This window comes from Notamacropus eugenii, chromosome 7 (assembly GCF_028372415.1).
Source record: "Notamacropus eugenii isolate mMacEug1 chromosome 7, mMacEug1.pri_v2, whole genome shotgun sequence".
Classification (NCBI taxonomy): Eukaryota; Metazoa; Chordata; class Mammalia; order Diprotodontia; family Macropodidae; genus Notamacropus; species Notamacropus eugenii.
In genome coordinates this window covers 150,806,695-150,823,326 of record NC_092878.1, presented here as the reverse complement: position 1 = coordinate 150,823,326, position 16,632 = coordinate 150,806,695, and the positions used below count along the sequence as shown (strand labels likewise).

Below are 16,632 nucleotides of genomic sequence, written 5' to 3'. Positions count from 1 at the left end.
TTGGAGGGAGATGATCCTAGGTCCTTGACGGCTACTTTGTCTGAGCACAGACTCTGGCAGTTTCTCTCAAAATCATGATGTCTTTGAATATGGAGTCTAGGTATGAGTTCTATAGCTGTTCTCTGAGAACCACCTTCCAGCTAAATTCTTAGATGCTCATCACTAGATTGATCACATTTGGGTGGATTTGCCAGATATAGAACACTCTCAAACATTGTGTTGGATCCTGTATCAGTAGAAGGAGTTTCTCCAGCAGCAAACTTGTGGATCCTTAAAGAATTATTATTTCATTGTACCTTTCTATATGCTAATATTGAAACCAAGACATCAACAACCTCTCTCTTCAATTCAATGCTCATGGCAGGCACTACTACTGACTAAATGAATGAATGAACAAATCCAAGTCCATATAGTGGGCATGTGTGTGTGTGTGTTCATGAAATTTCTATAAGCTAGGCAAATGCCAAGTTATTAATAATTGAATCTGCTTTGTTTTAGTCCAAAGTACAAAGAAGGAGATTTAACTTTGTATGCTCTAAATCTACACAATGATACCAAATATCTACAGTTACCTCCTCGTTTAAGTGGTAAACGTGTGGAAAAATACATCTTGCAACCTTCTGGATACAAATATCTTCTTTCTCAGTAAGTAATATCCTGTGCTTCTCCTGCCATCAAATGTATCAGTGCTGACCAGGGTATTGTCACGGTGTTGCTAACAGTTGGTTGTTAACAGTGGAAATGGTTCAGCTTTTCCAAGTTCTGAATACATTTCCCTTTGATTGAAGGCATTTTCAATGAAGAGTAAATGGTTAACCTTTTGCATTGGGGCCAAACTATACATTACAGCTGTTTCCCTATCTTAAGAAAATCCTATTCACAGGAATTTAACAAACATATGTCACAGTAGGACTTGACCACTTCTGACTACCAGATTGCCCTGATTTCTGTAACCTATAGAAGCCCCGTCAGCAGTATGCCAATCTGAAAAGAATTCTGAAGCATGTTCCAGAGGGACCCTGTGGGGTTTGCTTCTCTCAAGGATGCAACAAGGAATGAGGAGAATGAACAGAGGAGAGGAGTACACAGCCAGCCACCAGGCTTAGCCAGCTGTAGCAGATGTAGGTAATAGGATAGTGACTTCAATCGATAAGGAACTGAGGAGGCCACATAAGCTGATCCCTTCATTTTCAGGTGCAAAAACAGGGACAATAAGTGGTTTGTTCATGGTCACTTTAGCAGTAACCAGCAGAGATGGGATATGAAAGCCAGGCTTCTCATCTCTAATTTAGTCATGTGGTGTGGGTTTTTTTTACTTGTTGCACCGTATCAGCCCCCTTTTTGTCTTTCCAACACTGTTCCCTTATATTTAGAGGTCTTTCATTGTTGGAACTGATGCTCTATTATAGCACACTGCCCTTTCCACATTTTTGTTTTTATTTGTTTAAAAGCTTAATAATTTTCTAGCTTCCACATTCAGGGGCTGACTTCTAGGTCCAATGTGAACTTCTTGGATCAGGCACTGGGGTAGTCATATTGACTTGATGAAATGAATCCATTCATTTTAGGTAGCAAGCTTCTTTTAGTGTATTTAAAGACATTTTGCACATTTTACTTTATTTACACTCAATAAAGCCTAGTATACCAGTTTGGAAAGGGTAGATGTTCTACCGTGTGCAAAATACCATTCTGTTTTAGTCAGATGGGCTTCTTACAAAAATAAACTTAGTTTGCTATTGTGCATATAAGAAGAAAGGCCTAGAGATGTATCTTTTAGTTACTTTGGGAGAGAAATTTAATTCTTCCATTGAATATCTATGAACTCACCCATGTGGGTAGTCTGTCCATCCACAAATCATCTAGTACTTGGCACACTGACACATAGTAAGCACTGTCTATAAATGCTTAGTCCTTCATTCATATCCACTCTTTCTCATCCAGTGCAACTCTTGTCCATACTTCCAGGGCACTGATTTTACATATTGGGGGTCTCTAGAGCAGTACTTCTTAACATTTTTTGCATTATGGACTCCCTTAGCAGTCTGATGAAACCTATGGACTCCTCAGAATTGTGTTTTTAAATAATTGAAGGAAATGAGAAATTTTAGAGGTTAGTGAGTATAATAAAAGGTGTAGGTTTTTCCCACCCAAGTTCACAGATCTACTGAAATCTATGCACAGCCCTCTTGGGAGAAGGTAGAGGGGATCCATGTATCTTAGGTTAAGAACCCCTGTTCTACATTGTTATTGTATGGTTATTGCTTACAAACGCTATGTGATTTGGACCAAATCTTTTAAAATAATTATTTAAGCTTTCTTTACATCACAATCATTTCCTAAAACTCAACCTTCTTCCCAAGAGGAATAATTAAACAACAAAGAGGAACCATTAAACAAAACAAAATGACCCATAAGCCATAACAGCATGTAGAGTATTCTTCATTCATAATTCACCTCTATTGGGAGATATGTTTCATCAGTTGTAATCAAATTGATAATTGCATTAGAAGCTTACTTTTATCAAGAAATTTCAAGTATGTAGAGAGCTTCAAAAACAATTTCTTATTTGATCCTCACAACTCTGAAATAAAGCTATTAATGTGCTCATTTTTATAGTTAAAGAAATGGAAATGCTTCAGATTCTGTCCCAGCATCACCTAGCTCCTAAGTAGCTGAGGCAGCACTTGATTTCAGATCTCCTTGACTAAAAGACCAACATGGCATTCATCAGAGTAGGGATGGGGAATGAGGGGCATCGACCACATGTGGCCCTCTAAGAGCACTTGAGAACCAAGAGGGCCAGATGTGGAGGCCCCACATCCCCCACTCCTGCCAGAGACTATGATTCACTTTGAATTCTTGCTTTTTTGTGTGTTTTCTTTTGCCATTTCGAGGTTGTTGAGCGTGTTTTCTTCTCGGTTTTGCCTTCTTTGTTCTGCATCGCTTCCTGCAAGTCACCCCAAGTTTCTTTTATTCCCTCACATTTGTTGTTTCTGTTGACTATTAAAAGTCAATAATTTATAAATCTATTTGATTACATTTGTAATCTCTAACCTGTCGGTGGCTGGAACCAAACAGAGCAGGCTGGAAATGGAGAGATGGGAATCAACAGAAGTTTAATTTTCAAGTGAGGGAAAAGACTTGCAAACAAAGACGTGCGCTGGCGATTCTAACCCTAACCTTAGCAAGGGGAAGTGAGACAGTGTGGGGAGACCTCACCACTTACACCTATGTCTATGCAGTGAGCTGTAGCCATGACAGTGAGGGGAAACCACAACAATGAGACAAGTTTGATTCCTAGCAGGGCTTCATGACCAGAATATGGCAGCTTTTCCAACCTGGTGCTGGTCAAAACAATACAATAATTCATGCGATTTTGCCAGAGGATGAGATCATCCAGAGTGTGAGCACAAAGGATTGCTGTTAGGCCACAAGACACAGCTTGTTTGCTGGGCCTTACTTGGCTCAGGAAAACCAAGTGTCTCCTAGTACCTTGACACATTCATATACCTCAATTTGTTTAGACCTACCCCAGTCAACGGTAACTCATTTTGTTGGGTTTTTAGACACATTTTATCAATGCCTTTTGTTTTGACATTAATCATTTCCAGATATGCCTGCCTACCCTCCTTTGTAACAAGGAAAAACCCTCAAGCAAACTATGCTACATAGTGACCAGAGTGGAAAGTGTGTGTGACAGTTTGTATCCAAACAAGATTTTTGTAAACTTGCTTTTCCCTTAACAGTTTCTTGCTACTTTTGTTAGCTTGTGGTCACTTCCACCGCCTGATGAGACGTTGAGGGGGACCTTTGTAAAGGTTGTGATACTTCAGATTTAACTTTTAAAAACAAAAATACTTTATTGAAATCATGTTGCCAAAAAACCTCAATTTTATCTGTTTCTTGTAATGTCGAGTTGGCAAGCATTTATTAAGCTCTTACTGTGTGCCCGGCACTGTGCTAATGGACAGTAGAAACTATCATAAGACGATGGTGGAAAGGGATATACATATCTTGAGCAGATGAGTATACTCATTTTAAAATTGGAAAGAAATTTTTCTATTTTATTTTTATATATTGGCCCATGAAAAATTTTAGTAGCCCACAGGATCCTCACTAACTTTCTCCATACTTGAAAATACAGTACCACAACTTGACAGTGTGATGATAGATTCACTGTTTCAGATTCTGATCAAGAGTTTGAAAACATATGGCATAGAATTCACTACGCTGCATTTCCTCTTTCTCTTAAAATTCTTAAGAGCTCCTCTGGTGTATTCCTCCTGATGGGCAGTTACCTCAGTTTTGCTATATGTTGCCCACTGTTGGAGAAAACATACCCAAATTAATTTGTGATCTCAGCTCTGTGTATGGATTCCTTCAAGCAATGTTGATCCTATCCTCTTCCTTTTTCCCATCCTGTAGGATTCTTATTTATTTCTAACTGTCAGTCTTCCCTTGGGGATCCAGCCAATGGACTAGAGTCCTTCCTCTATTTTTTTCCCCAATACTTTGAGGTCACCAATGGTGAAGATAATATGACTTAAGTACCTAGTCTATTCTTTCTTAAATCAAGGAAACATAGATTCCTGCCCAACCCCCCAACTTGCTCCTTAGCTTTTATATCCCCAAATGGTGTTCTTTCATGTCCAACAAGACACCATGCAGGTAAGCCAGATTAATCTATGTCACCCTTTGGTAACCCTTAAGTAAATGTCCTTGCCTCAGTCTTGGTTTCATGATGGAATGACTAAATTCAGATATTTTGTACTTAATGCTCTTTCTTCCTTTAGCTATTTGTTTCTTTGCTTTTAAATAAAGCTTTGCACAATCTTAATGGGCAAAACAACACAAAATGACTCTTACTCCATTATACCTTGTTGTCTGTAGGTGACTCATCTATTAACTATTGTTAGTATTACACTATAGGTTTTTTCAACTAAATAAGATCATCAAATCCTAGGGCCAGAGCTGGAGGCAACCTCAGATGTCACTTAGTCCAGGCCTCTCCAACAGGTCTTTGATGGTTTCTCCTACACCCCCATTTCTGGTTTGCAAGTCAGAGTGGGTGATATGCTACAGCCCACTTACCTACACCAGGAATCAGTCTGCTTCCTTTGAGTCACTTGTATTTCTGATTCTTTTGAGGCCATGGTGGTTCATGGGATACAGACATGTACTCACCTTAGGAGAATGAAAGATGGTCTTTTTCAGCAATAGTTACCTTGGGATCCTGGAAAGCATTGCAGCTTCCAAAATGTTATCCAGACTGATCTCCTACTTAGCTTTAGACCCAGCTCATTGTCCGGCTGCAGTGTACCTGTCCAGGACACACATTGATGGACATTGAGGTGTGCATGATAATCTGGCCATTACACATTTGTCTTGTAGGCAGCAAGGTGCAGTAATAGAACACTGGACCTGAAGTCAGGAAGACATAAGTCCAAATCTAGCCTCAGACATTTCCCTCTATGACCCTAGACAAGTCACTTAACCATTGTCTGCCTCAATTTCCTCATTTAAAAACCAGGAACAATTATATCATCTACTTTCTAGAATTCTTGTGAGGATAAAATAAGATAATTTGTATAAATGCTAGCTGTTTGTCTACTTTGTTTTGTACAGTATGGTAGAGACTGAAATAGTATCTTGCAACTAGTTATGGATTTAACCAAAGATCCTAAATGAATTGATGAAAGAAATACTTAAATATTTTTATGGAATTTTTGGAGACAAATCTCATAGATTAATTCTTCTTACTATTTCATCCTCTTTATAGAAAACTTGATAGACTTAAAAGCCTCTGCTTTTAATTGGTAGCCCAATTTAATTACCATAGTACCATTTAATTGGTAGCCCAATAATTCACAAGGCAAGAGTTTTAGGGTTTTTTTTAATGCTGAGCCAAAATCTATCCCTTTCTAACTTCCATTTTTATCTACAAAGCTTGGTTCTTTCGGGACAACAAAGAACCAGATTTGCTTTCTCTGCTATGTGACACCCATTTGAAGACAACCATCATATATTCCCCAAATCTTCTCATCTTCAGGTTAACATTGCTCCTTCTTACAACTTTCTTCCTGTGGAATATTCTAGCCTTTTGTATGTTATGTGGTTTTCCAGTTTCATTCTTCAAATGTGGTATTCAGAATGAAACTCAGCCAATGAATTGTGTTCCAACCATGACTGGGTAGGATAGAACTATTATCAGTACCCTGTTTCCATTAAAGCAGCCTAAGTCTATGCTAACCTTGTATTTTTTAACTTAATTTATTTATTTTTAGTTTTCAACATTCATTTCCACAAGATTTTGAGTTCCAAATTTTCTCCCCATCTCTCCCCTCTGCCCACCCCAACGCACTGTGCATTCTGATTACCCCTTCCCCCAATCTGCCCTCCCATCTATCACACCCCTCCCTTCCCTTATCCCCATCTTTTCTCTTTTCTTGTAGGGCAAGATAGATTTCTATACTCCATTACCTGTATTTCTTATTTCCTAGTTACATGCAAAAACAATTCTCAACATTTGTTCCTAAAACTTTGAGTTCCAACTTCTCTCCCTTCCTCACTCCCCACCATCCCCACTGAGAAGGCAAGCAATTCAATATAGACTATATATGTGTAGTGTTGCAAAAGATTTCCATAACAGTCATGCTGTGAAAGACTAACTATATTCCCCTCCATCCTATCCTGCCCCCCCCATTTATTCTATTCTCTCTTTTGACCTTGTCCCTCCCCTAAAGTGTTTACTTCTAATTACTCCCTCCTCCCATTTGCCCTCTCTTCTATCATTCCCCCCACACCCTACTTATCCCCTTCTCTCCTACTTTCCTGTAGTTTAAGGTAGATTTTCATACCAAATTGAATTGTGCATGTTATTCTCTCCTTAATCCAAATGTGATGAGAGTAAGCTTCACTTTTTCCTTCTCACCTCCACCCTTTTCCTCTCCATAGAAAAAGCTTTGTCTTGCCTCTTTTATGAGAGATAATTTGCTCCATTCCATTTCTCCCTTTCTCCTCCCAATATATTCCTCTCTCACCCTTTAATTTTATTTTTTCAGATATAATCCCTTCCTATTCAACTCATCCTATGCCTTCTGTCTATATGTATATAATTCCTCCAACTGCTCTAGTACTGAGAAAAGTCTTAAGAGTTACACATATTATCTTTCCATGTAGGAATGTAAATAGTTCAACTTTAGTAAGTCCTTTATGATTTCTCTTTCCTGTTTACTTTTTCGTGCTTCTCTTGATTCTTGTGTTTGAAAGTCAAATTTTCTATTTAGCTCTGGTCTTTTCATCAAGAATGCTGGAAAGTCCTCTATTTCATTGAATAACCATTTTTCCCCCTGAAGAATTATGGTCAGTTTTGCTAGGTAGGTGATTCTTGGTTTTAATCCTAGTCTCTTTGACTTCTGGAATATCATATTCCAAGTCCTTCAGTCCCTTAATGTAGAAACTGCTAGATCTTGTGTTATCCTGATTGTATTTCTACAATACTCAAATTGTTTCTTTCTGGCTGCTTGCAATATTTTCTCCTTGACCTAGAAGCTCTGGAATTTGGCTACAATATTCCTAGGAGTTTTCCTTTTCAGATTTCTTTCAGGAGGTGATTGGTGGATTCTTTCCACTTCTATTTTACCCTCTGGTTCTAGAATATCAGGACAGTTTTCCTTGATAATTTCTTGAAAGATAATGTCTAGCCTCTTATTTTGATCATGACTTTCAGGTAGTCCCATAATTTTTAAATTGTCTCTCTTGGATCTATTTTCCAGGTCAGTTGTTTTGCCAATGAGATATTTCAAATTTTAATTTCATGATTTTTCATGAAGTCATTAGCACCCTTCTGCTCCATTCTAATCTCTAAGGAATTATTTTCTTCAGTGAGCTTTTGGATCTCCTTTTCCATCTGGCCAATTCTGCTTTTTAGGGCATTCTTTTCCTCATTGCCTTTTTAAAGTGTTACTTTCTTCAGCACTTTTCTGGGTCTCCGTTAGCAAGAAGTTGACTTGTTTTTCAAGATTTTCTTGCATCACTATCTTCCCAACTTTTGCTCTGCTTCTCTTACTTGATTGTCAAAATCCTTTTTGAGCTCTTCCATGGCCTGAGAACAATTCATATTTTTCTTGGAGGCTTTGGATGGAGGAGCTTTGACTTTGTTTTCTTCTGTTTACATGTTTTGGTCCTTCCTGTCACCAAAGTAAGATTCTATAGTCTGATTCTTTTTCTGGGTTTTGCTTATTTCCCCAGTCATTTACTTGACTTCTGAGCTCTTTGTCAAGGTAGTTCTCTGCTTCCAGTGGGGGTGGGGGCTGTACTGTCAGCCACTTGACACCCCCCCAATCTGTGGGCCTAGAGCTCCAGAAACAGTGGCTGTAGCTGCCCCTGCAGTTGCTGTGGCTGCCTAGGGTTCCTTGTTCCCTCACCCCCCCACCCCCACCCCTGTGAGCCACCCTGGGGCTGGGACTGGACCACTCCACTCTCCAGCACCACAGGCTTTTCCCACTGACTTTCCAATTTATCCTCAGCATTTTGGAGTCAGAAAGTCTGGAAACCACCACAGGTGTGAGAGATTCACTCTCCCCAACGCCTGCTTAGGTCCCCTCTGTGCATTCTCATCCCACACTGGACTGTGCTCTGCTCCCAGTGTGGTGGAATAGACACTTCCCAGTGACCTTCCAAGGTGGCCTGGGGTGGAGATTTGCTTCACTCTGTCGTTCTGTGGGTTCCGCCATTCTGGAATTTGTTTAGAGTCATTTTTTACAGATATTTGGCTGGTCTTGGGGGCAGAGCTCTAGAAAGTCCATGCTGTTACTCTGCCATCTTGGCTCTGCCCCCTAACCAACCCCCTACCCCACCCCACCCCTCACCCCCACTAGCCTTTTACTTTTAAAAAATATTTCATCTTTTTTTTTTAGTCAATTAGGGTTAAGTGACTTCCTCAGGGTCATACAGTTAGTAAGTACCTGAGACCAGATTTGAACTTTGGTCTACCTGACTCCAGGGCTGGGACTCTATTCTCTGCACCCACCTAGCTATCCCCCCACCAAAAAAACAAACAAAAATATTTTCTCAATGTCTTTTGCTTTTACATCACATTTATTTCTGAATATATCCCTCATGTTCTTCTACCCAAAGAGCCCTCCCTTGTAACAAAGATTTAGAAAGACAGAGGAAGAATTGACCCTGTTCTGATGTCATTGTCTTTTCTATCTGTCATTTTAGAAGTGTACTCTCTTCAACCTTGAGTCCTTGTCCACCTTCTCTCTTTCAGTCTTTTAACCCTAAACTTGAGGAAACCAGATAGTGTAAGAGATCCAAAAACTAGATCTGAAGTCAGGAAGCAAAATGTGAGTTCAAATCCAGCCTCAGTGTGTGACTAGCTGCATGACCCTGGGCAAGTCACTGTCTGCCTCAGTTTCATCATCTGCAAAATCATACTTCAAAAATGAGTTTTACAAATACTTCACAACCATAGTACTTTTTCCCTCTCTTTGACCTCTGTGGAGACGTATGCTCAAAATGGAGAGCATGATAACGACCACCTTCCAGGCTTGCTGAGAGGATCAGATGCGGTAGTATTTGTAAAGCATTGTGTAGACCTTAAGCTCCAGATGAAATCTAGCTGTTAATAATAACAACAGCAGCAAGGAACAAGTAGAGCAGACAGCATGGTGCAGTGGGTGGCATGCTGGACTTTGCATCGGGAAGCCCACTTGGGATGCTTTCTTGGTGACCCACAGCAAGTCACAACTTTTCTAAGACTGTTTCATTTTATAAATGAGGACATTAATAGCACCTGCTTCCGGTTTGTTGAGAGGAGCAAATGAGGTAAGATATGGAAAGTGTTTTGCAGGCTTTAAAGAGCTAGATAAAGGTGAGCTGGTATTGTTAGGGGACTCCCAGCTGCCTCCCCTGCTTCTCCACCATAGGTGTAGACCATTGTTGGAGAAAGGCACTGGGCTCACTCAAAATGTGTGCCATTTGATCTTGACTGAGCAAACTCTGCTACGCAATGATCCTTCTTCATCTCTTAAAGAGTATATGACATCCCCTCCCAGCAGCTGATGTTCTTATTATCATGTATTGTAGATACAATGCTTCACCCAAATAGAAATTCACCTAACTGTATTGAACCCAAATGTTGCCAGTCTTATTGTTTAATTCACCTTTACTGGGAAACTACACAGGAAAATTATGTTTACCTCTCTGAAATGGAAACTTAGCAAAATGCTTTCATCAAGTATTTTTTCTGCAAAGCCATAGCCTGTCATTTCTTTTATACAGAGATGACATTTAGTACTTGTGGTTTCCTGCTGGTGGTCACAGTATTTGCCTTTGTACCCAACCAATAACTAATGGCATATAAGTGCTAAAAGAAAAAATGACCTCACAGCAGAATTGCCATGTCAGCCTCAGGATCCCACCTTGGATCTTAGATGCCACAGAACTCCCATGTCACATCTCGAATATATAATATAAATACAGACAAAAAAAGATCCTTTTGGATGTATGGATTTCAAGTTAAACCAGGATTTGTACCAGAGAAGAGCAGGTTTGAGGAATTTCTGTTTACAATGTCAGGTAGAATTTTTAAAATTCTTCCCAAAGAACATACCATTTTTAATTTTACTTCTCACAAAAAAAAAATCAGGAGAGAACATATTCAATTGATTCTTTTAAGCATGTTGTTTCTAGATTTTGTTAACTGACTCTGTTCCATTGGTCCAGTTTTCTATTTCTTTAGCACGTGCTTCAGTTACATAGAATTAAAAACTAATGAGCTCTGATTTTATTCTCTTATCCTCTCTAAATGGTTTATAAAAATGCTTTCTCTTTTAAAACATTACAATCAACTCCCACTGACTCTACTCTAACTCCCTCCCTGTCATTTCCAAGAAAATCCTCCATTGTTAGTGACTCTAAGAGGGAAGGAGAACTTGGAAATAAAGATATTAAAAATAAATATATTTTTTAAAATTATCCTTCCAGCTAGCAAATAAATATAGTCAAGAAAAATAAACCAAAACATTTCCAAACCTGAAAATGTGTGCCTCATTGCCCATCATAGTCTACCACCTCTCGTCTGAGAGGTAAGGGGAATGTTTCAACATCAGTCCTCAGAAGTCCCAATCGGTCACTGCATTGATTCAAGTTCTAGTCTTCCAGTATTGTTCTCCTTATCTTATAGTGCTCCTTTGTGGAAATCGTTCTCCTGGTCCTGCTTATAGTATGTGGCTCTAGATGGATTTATATTTGGGTGAAGAATGATACCCAAAGTATGGAACACAAGAAAAATCCATTTAGATGACACGGAATCAGGTTCAGGGTAACATCTTATATTTAGATACACTTCAATAAAGCAAATATGTATTAAGCATCTATTTTGTTTAAGGTGGGAGGGAACACTGCGTATTGAGTAACCTTAGAGTAAGAAAGACCTGGCTTCAAGTCCAAATAAAAATTCCTTCTTGTCTAAATCCTTTACAGCCATCATTTCCCAACTTGCAATGAAATTCCATTCTTCACATGCCACAATGTTCGGCCACTTGTCAATCAATGGGCACCCACCTTCTTTCCAATTATTTGCCTCTACAAAAATGGATTTTACAAATATTTCATAACCATAACACTTTTTCCCTCTCTTTGCCCTCTCTGGGGATATATGGCCAAAAGCAGTATCACTGGACCAGTAAATTACATTACAGCACCAGCAGCAGCAACATTTATATAGCATTCACCATGTATCAGGCTAGGTGGTGCAGTGGATAGAATACCAGGTCTAGAGTCAAGAAGATTCATCATACGGAGTTCAAATCTGGCCTCAGACACTTATTAGATATGTGACCCTGAGCAAGTCACTCACCCTGTTTGCCTCAGTTTCCTCATGTATAAAATGAGCTAGAGAAGGAAACTGCAAACCACTCCAGTATGATTTTACAGATGAGGAAACTGGCTGTGTGTGGCCCTGACCATATATACATATATATGAGAAAACTGAGTCAATCAGAGATTAAGTAATTTATACAGTATCACATCAGGCCATATTTGAGCTCAGGTCTTTTTGACTCCAGGCTCAGGTGTATTATTCATCGCCCCACTTAGCTGTCAATATCCAATTTACTATCGATTTGCATTCTTTAGAGTTGAATTTGACTTAGAAAAGAAAACCAGCTCGATTTTCTTTCCTTATCAATAGCAGAAATAACAAACAGCTCTACAAAATGGCAACCCAGAAATGATAACTAAAAATTATGTAGTTTTTTAATACAAAATGCAATGTAGTGCATATATAATTAGATTATATGTAATATTATATGTAATACATACTTTCAGAAATCTTAATTTGTTGAAGAAATAACTCCAGATAAATCCTTTGTGAAGAGAAGAAACATGAATTACTCAACTAAATTGGCATCTTTCCCTCCATTTACTTTCAGATCCGTGACACTGAATGGCCACATTCTCAAGATGGTGGATGATGAAACATTGCCAGAACTAATTGGCAAACCCCTCTGCCTCGGCTGTCCATTGATTTTGCCACCTTTCTCATATGGATTTTTTGTTATATTAAATGCTAAAGTCATTGCTTGCATCTAAAAGGTGAAGGCTGATCAATTTAATCCTGGGGATGAAGTTCAGGAGTAATGACAGAAGTAAAGTACAACTTGAAGCCTTATGAGGTCAGACAAATATATCATCACATATCTTTGAATGAAAGCTTCCAAGGACAAAGACTGGGTCTGAGTGAATACATACCAAAACATGATTCCAACTTCAAAGCTACAAAGAGCCTAAACTTTGTATGTGAGTGTTTTTATATTTTCATATTTTTAATAAAATAATTTATGAACACCTAATATTATGGTGTTATTCTTTTCAGAAAATGAAGCCTTAAGAAATTTTATAAACAGTCCTCCCACACTGTGGCTGTTACTGTGTACAATGTTCTCCTGGTTCTGCTCATTTCACTCAGCATCAGTTCATATAAGTCTTTCCAGGCTTTTCTGAAGTCCGACTGTTCATTATTTCCTATAGCCCAATAGTATTCCACTTGTTCAGCCATTCCCCAATTGATGGCCATCCCCTTGATTTCCAGTTCTTGGTCACCACAAAAAGAGCTGCTATAAATATTTTTGTACATGTGGGACCCTTTCCCATTTTTATGATCTCTTTGGGATACAATCCTAGAAGTGGTATTGCTGGGTCAAAGGGTATGCACATTTTTATAGCCCTTTGGGTATAGTTCCAAATTGCTCTCCAGAACAGTTGGATCAGCTCACAGATCCACCAACAATGAATTAGTGTTCCAAGTCTCCCACATCTTCTCCAACATTTATCATCTTCCTGTTTGGTCTTGGCCAATCTGATAGATGCAATTGGTACCTAACTGTTTTGATTTGCATCTCTAATCGATAGTGATTTAGAGCATGTTTTCATATGACTGTAGATAGCTTTAATTTCTTCCTCTGAATACTGCTCAGCAATGCAAGAACTATGGAATTGGAACACAGAAGAAAGCAGACTATTTTCTCTTGTGTTATGTTTTGTTTTGGTTTTCCCCATGATTTCTCCCATTCATTTTAATTCTTCTATGATGCAACATGACTAATGTGAGAATGTGTTTAGTAAGAATGTATGTTTAGAACCCATATAAGATTGCAAGTCATCTCAGAGAAGGAGAGGAGGGGGAGGGAGAGAAAATTTAAGACTTATGGAAGTGATTATTGAAAACTGAAAACAAATTAATTAAATTTAAAAAAAAGAAATTCTGAAAACCAAAGGAAAATTGATAAAACTGAAATTGAGAAAACTATTGAACTACTAAATAAAATTAAGAGCTGGTTTTATGGGGAAAAAAATAGATAAAGCTTAAAAAAAAAAAAAGAAAGACATTTTATAAAATGCTTATACAAAAAAAGTCTCCAGTGACTAAGAGCTAAGATACAAGAACAGCAGGAAGTTCAGTGAGTTCTCCATCATCCCTCCACCCACCAAAAAAAACCTCCTCCAAAAGATCTCAAAAATGCACCAGACTTAATACTAATCAGGAAATCTAAGGAAAAAAATCACAGTGAGCCATTTTTCTGTCCTAGGGAGCCAGAGAGAGGGACCCTGTGGATGGGATCTAGCTGGAAGTACACGATGCAGAGAATACCAGTACAAGGAAAGGCTATGCACCAGGGCAATCAGAGGTCCCAGACCCATGATGAGGAAGTTTAAATTTGGTATATGGTTCAGGAACAAGTGCCAATTAGCAGTTTTGCTGTTCATTACCCAGTGCCAAGGCTCAGGTCCAGGGTGAACTAAGGAGAGGACCTATACCTAAGTACCAAGTGAGCAGCAACATCAGGGCATCTCTGGGGCTTGGATCCCAAGAACAGAATGGAGTCTGGGTTCCAGCCTCTAGTGTAGACTAAAGCCTGAAAAAGAATAACCAGGTAAGGAATCTCAGACCTGGGGAACCTGTAGTTCTGTGGCTCTGAACCATCAGAACTTTCCAGTTGGCTGATGTGACCAAGTCCAGCAGCACAGTACTGCAACTCCAAATGGGCAAGCCCATAGGACTGCTGCTCAGACCCAAACCCAAATGAGAAAATTACAGAGTTGGGGGTGCGGTGGAGGAAGCAAGCAGACTTTGGACCGGATCAGACCACTTTTGGAGCACTGAAATACCTGGAGTAACACAGCACTCAGTATCCCCAAAAATCACAATAGTAGGACCAGTCCAGACCTTTCCCCAGAAGTACACAGAGTCTGACCTTAAAATAAAGTCCAAACTCAAGGAGCAGGCTAGAAAAATGAACAAACTAAAGAAGAATTCCATCATAAAAAGTTATGAGAGTGACAAGGACACTCAAGACAGATACTTAGATGAAAATAATGACTCCAAAATATCTATGAGCAAACCATCAAAGCAAAATACAGCTTTGACGTAAATTCAATTAGAATTCCTGGAAGAGATGAGGCAATAATTTTAAAATGTTTTTATAAGTGAAAAGAAAGTGCTGAAGGGAAAAAATGAAAAAGAAATGAGAATTAGGGAAGAAAGAAAAAATTAGAAAAGGAATTAACAGCTTGGCACAAGAGGTTCAAAACCTCGTCCAGGCAGCAAACTCTCCCCAAACCAGAATCGATCAAATATAAGATAATGAGGCCATGAGCCAAGAAATTTTAAAACAAAGTCTAAAGACTGGAGAAAAAAGATAGAAAGTGTAAGGGATTTCCTAACAAAAACAACGAAACTGGAAAACAGATTGAGGAGAAAAAATTTAAGAATCACTAGATGATCTGAAAGTTATAACCAAAAAAAGAGTCTAGACATCATATTTCCAGAAATAATCAAAGAAAACTGCCCAGATATTTTAGAATCAGAGCCAAGGTAGAAATAGAAAGCATCCATTGGTCACCTCCTGAAAGAAACCCCCAAATGAAAGCTTTCAGGCCTATTATAGCCAAAACCCAAAACTTCCAGGTCAAATAAAAAAAAATACTGCAAGCATCTAGAAAGAAAGAATTCAAAATATGAAGGAGTCACAGTCAGGCTCACATACCAGGCTGCAGCACATATTATCTCATAGCAGGCACCATCATGTAGGAAAGGAGAATTTTGGAGTACAATATTCCTGAAGACAAAAGATATAAGCTCACAGCCAAGAATCACTTCCCCAGAAAAACTGAGTATAATCCTACAGGGATTGCAATAATTATAATTATGAAGAATGGGTCTTTAATGAAATAGAGGACTTCCAAACATTTCCAATGAAAAGACCAAAGCTACATCAAAACTTTGAAATGTGAACACAGGAGCTGAGAAACTAAAAAGGCAAACTTGAGTGAGACTAAATCATGTTCTAATATGGGGAAATATTGCATGTGTCCTCTGAATCCTATCATCATCCAGGGCCATAGAACAAGGCTAATTAGATATAAAACCTGGGAGTGGTTCTATTATACCTTGATGATCTTAAAAGAAGAATGGAAAGAGAGGGAAAGGGGAATTCACTAGGCTGAAGAAATTTAAAGGATGAGTGGGGGCAATTATCTCACATAATTTGGGATGTGTAAATGAAGTCTATACAAAGAGGAAGAGGTTGGGGAAACTGCTAACTTGAATTTCACTCTTGTAACTGGTCAAAGGAAGAAATCTACAGAACTACAGAGTAGGGTACAAAAATACGTTTTGCTCAACAAGGAAATAGGAAGAAAAGGGGAGATAGAAGAATCAGACAGAGGGTGGATTAAGAGAGTGATTAGTATCAAGCAAAGCAAAGCAAACTAAGGATGTGAACAAGTATTTATAGATCTTTTTGTGGTGGCAAAGAATGGAAATCTGAGGGGGCATCCATCAATTGGGGAATGACTGAACAAATTAAGGCATATAAATGTGATAATTGTGCTATAAGAAATGATGAAGGGAATTGTTTCAGAGAAACTTGAAAAGACTTGTATCAACTAAGATTCAGCATGAAATGAGAAGAACCAGGAGCAATTTACCCAATTACACCATATTATAAAGACAAAAAACTTTGAAATTCTTAAGTCTTAGATCATTGTAATAACCAACTATAATAATAGAGGACTAATGATGAAACATGCTCCCCACCTCCTGATAGAGAGTCAAGAGACTCA

At 38.6% G+C, this 16,632-nt stretch overlaps 1 protein-coding gene across 1 annotated transcript in view; it reads left to right on the top strand.

Annotated features, from left to right (window-relative positions):
• HPSE (heparanase) overlaps nt 1-12,860 on the top strand; it is a 50,604-nt gene extending 37,744 nt beyond the window's left edge. The window contains exons 11-12 of the mRNA XM_072624026.1: nt 499-645; nt 12,441-12,860. Of these exons, the coding sequence (XP_072480127.1) occupies nt 499-645; nt 12,441-12,600 (307 nt within the window). The 3' untranslated portion in view covers nt 12,601-12,860. The remainder of the gene's footprint in view (nt 1-498; nt 646-12,440) is intronic.
• Nucleotides 12,861-16,632: the final 3,772 nt, after the last annotated feature.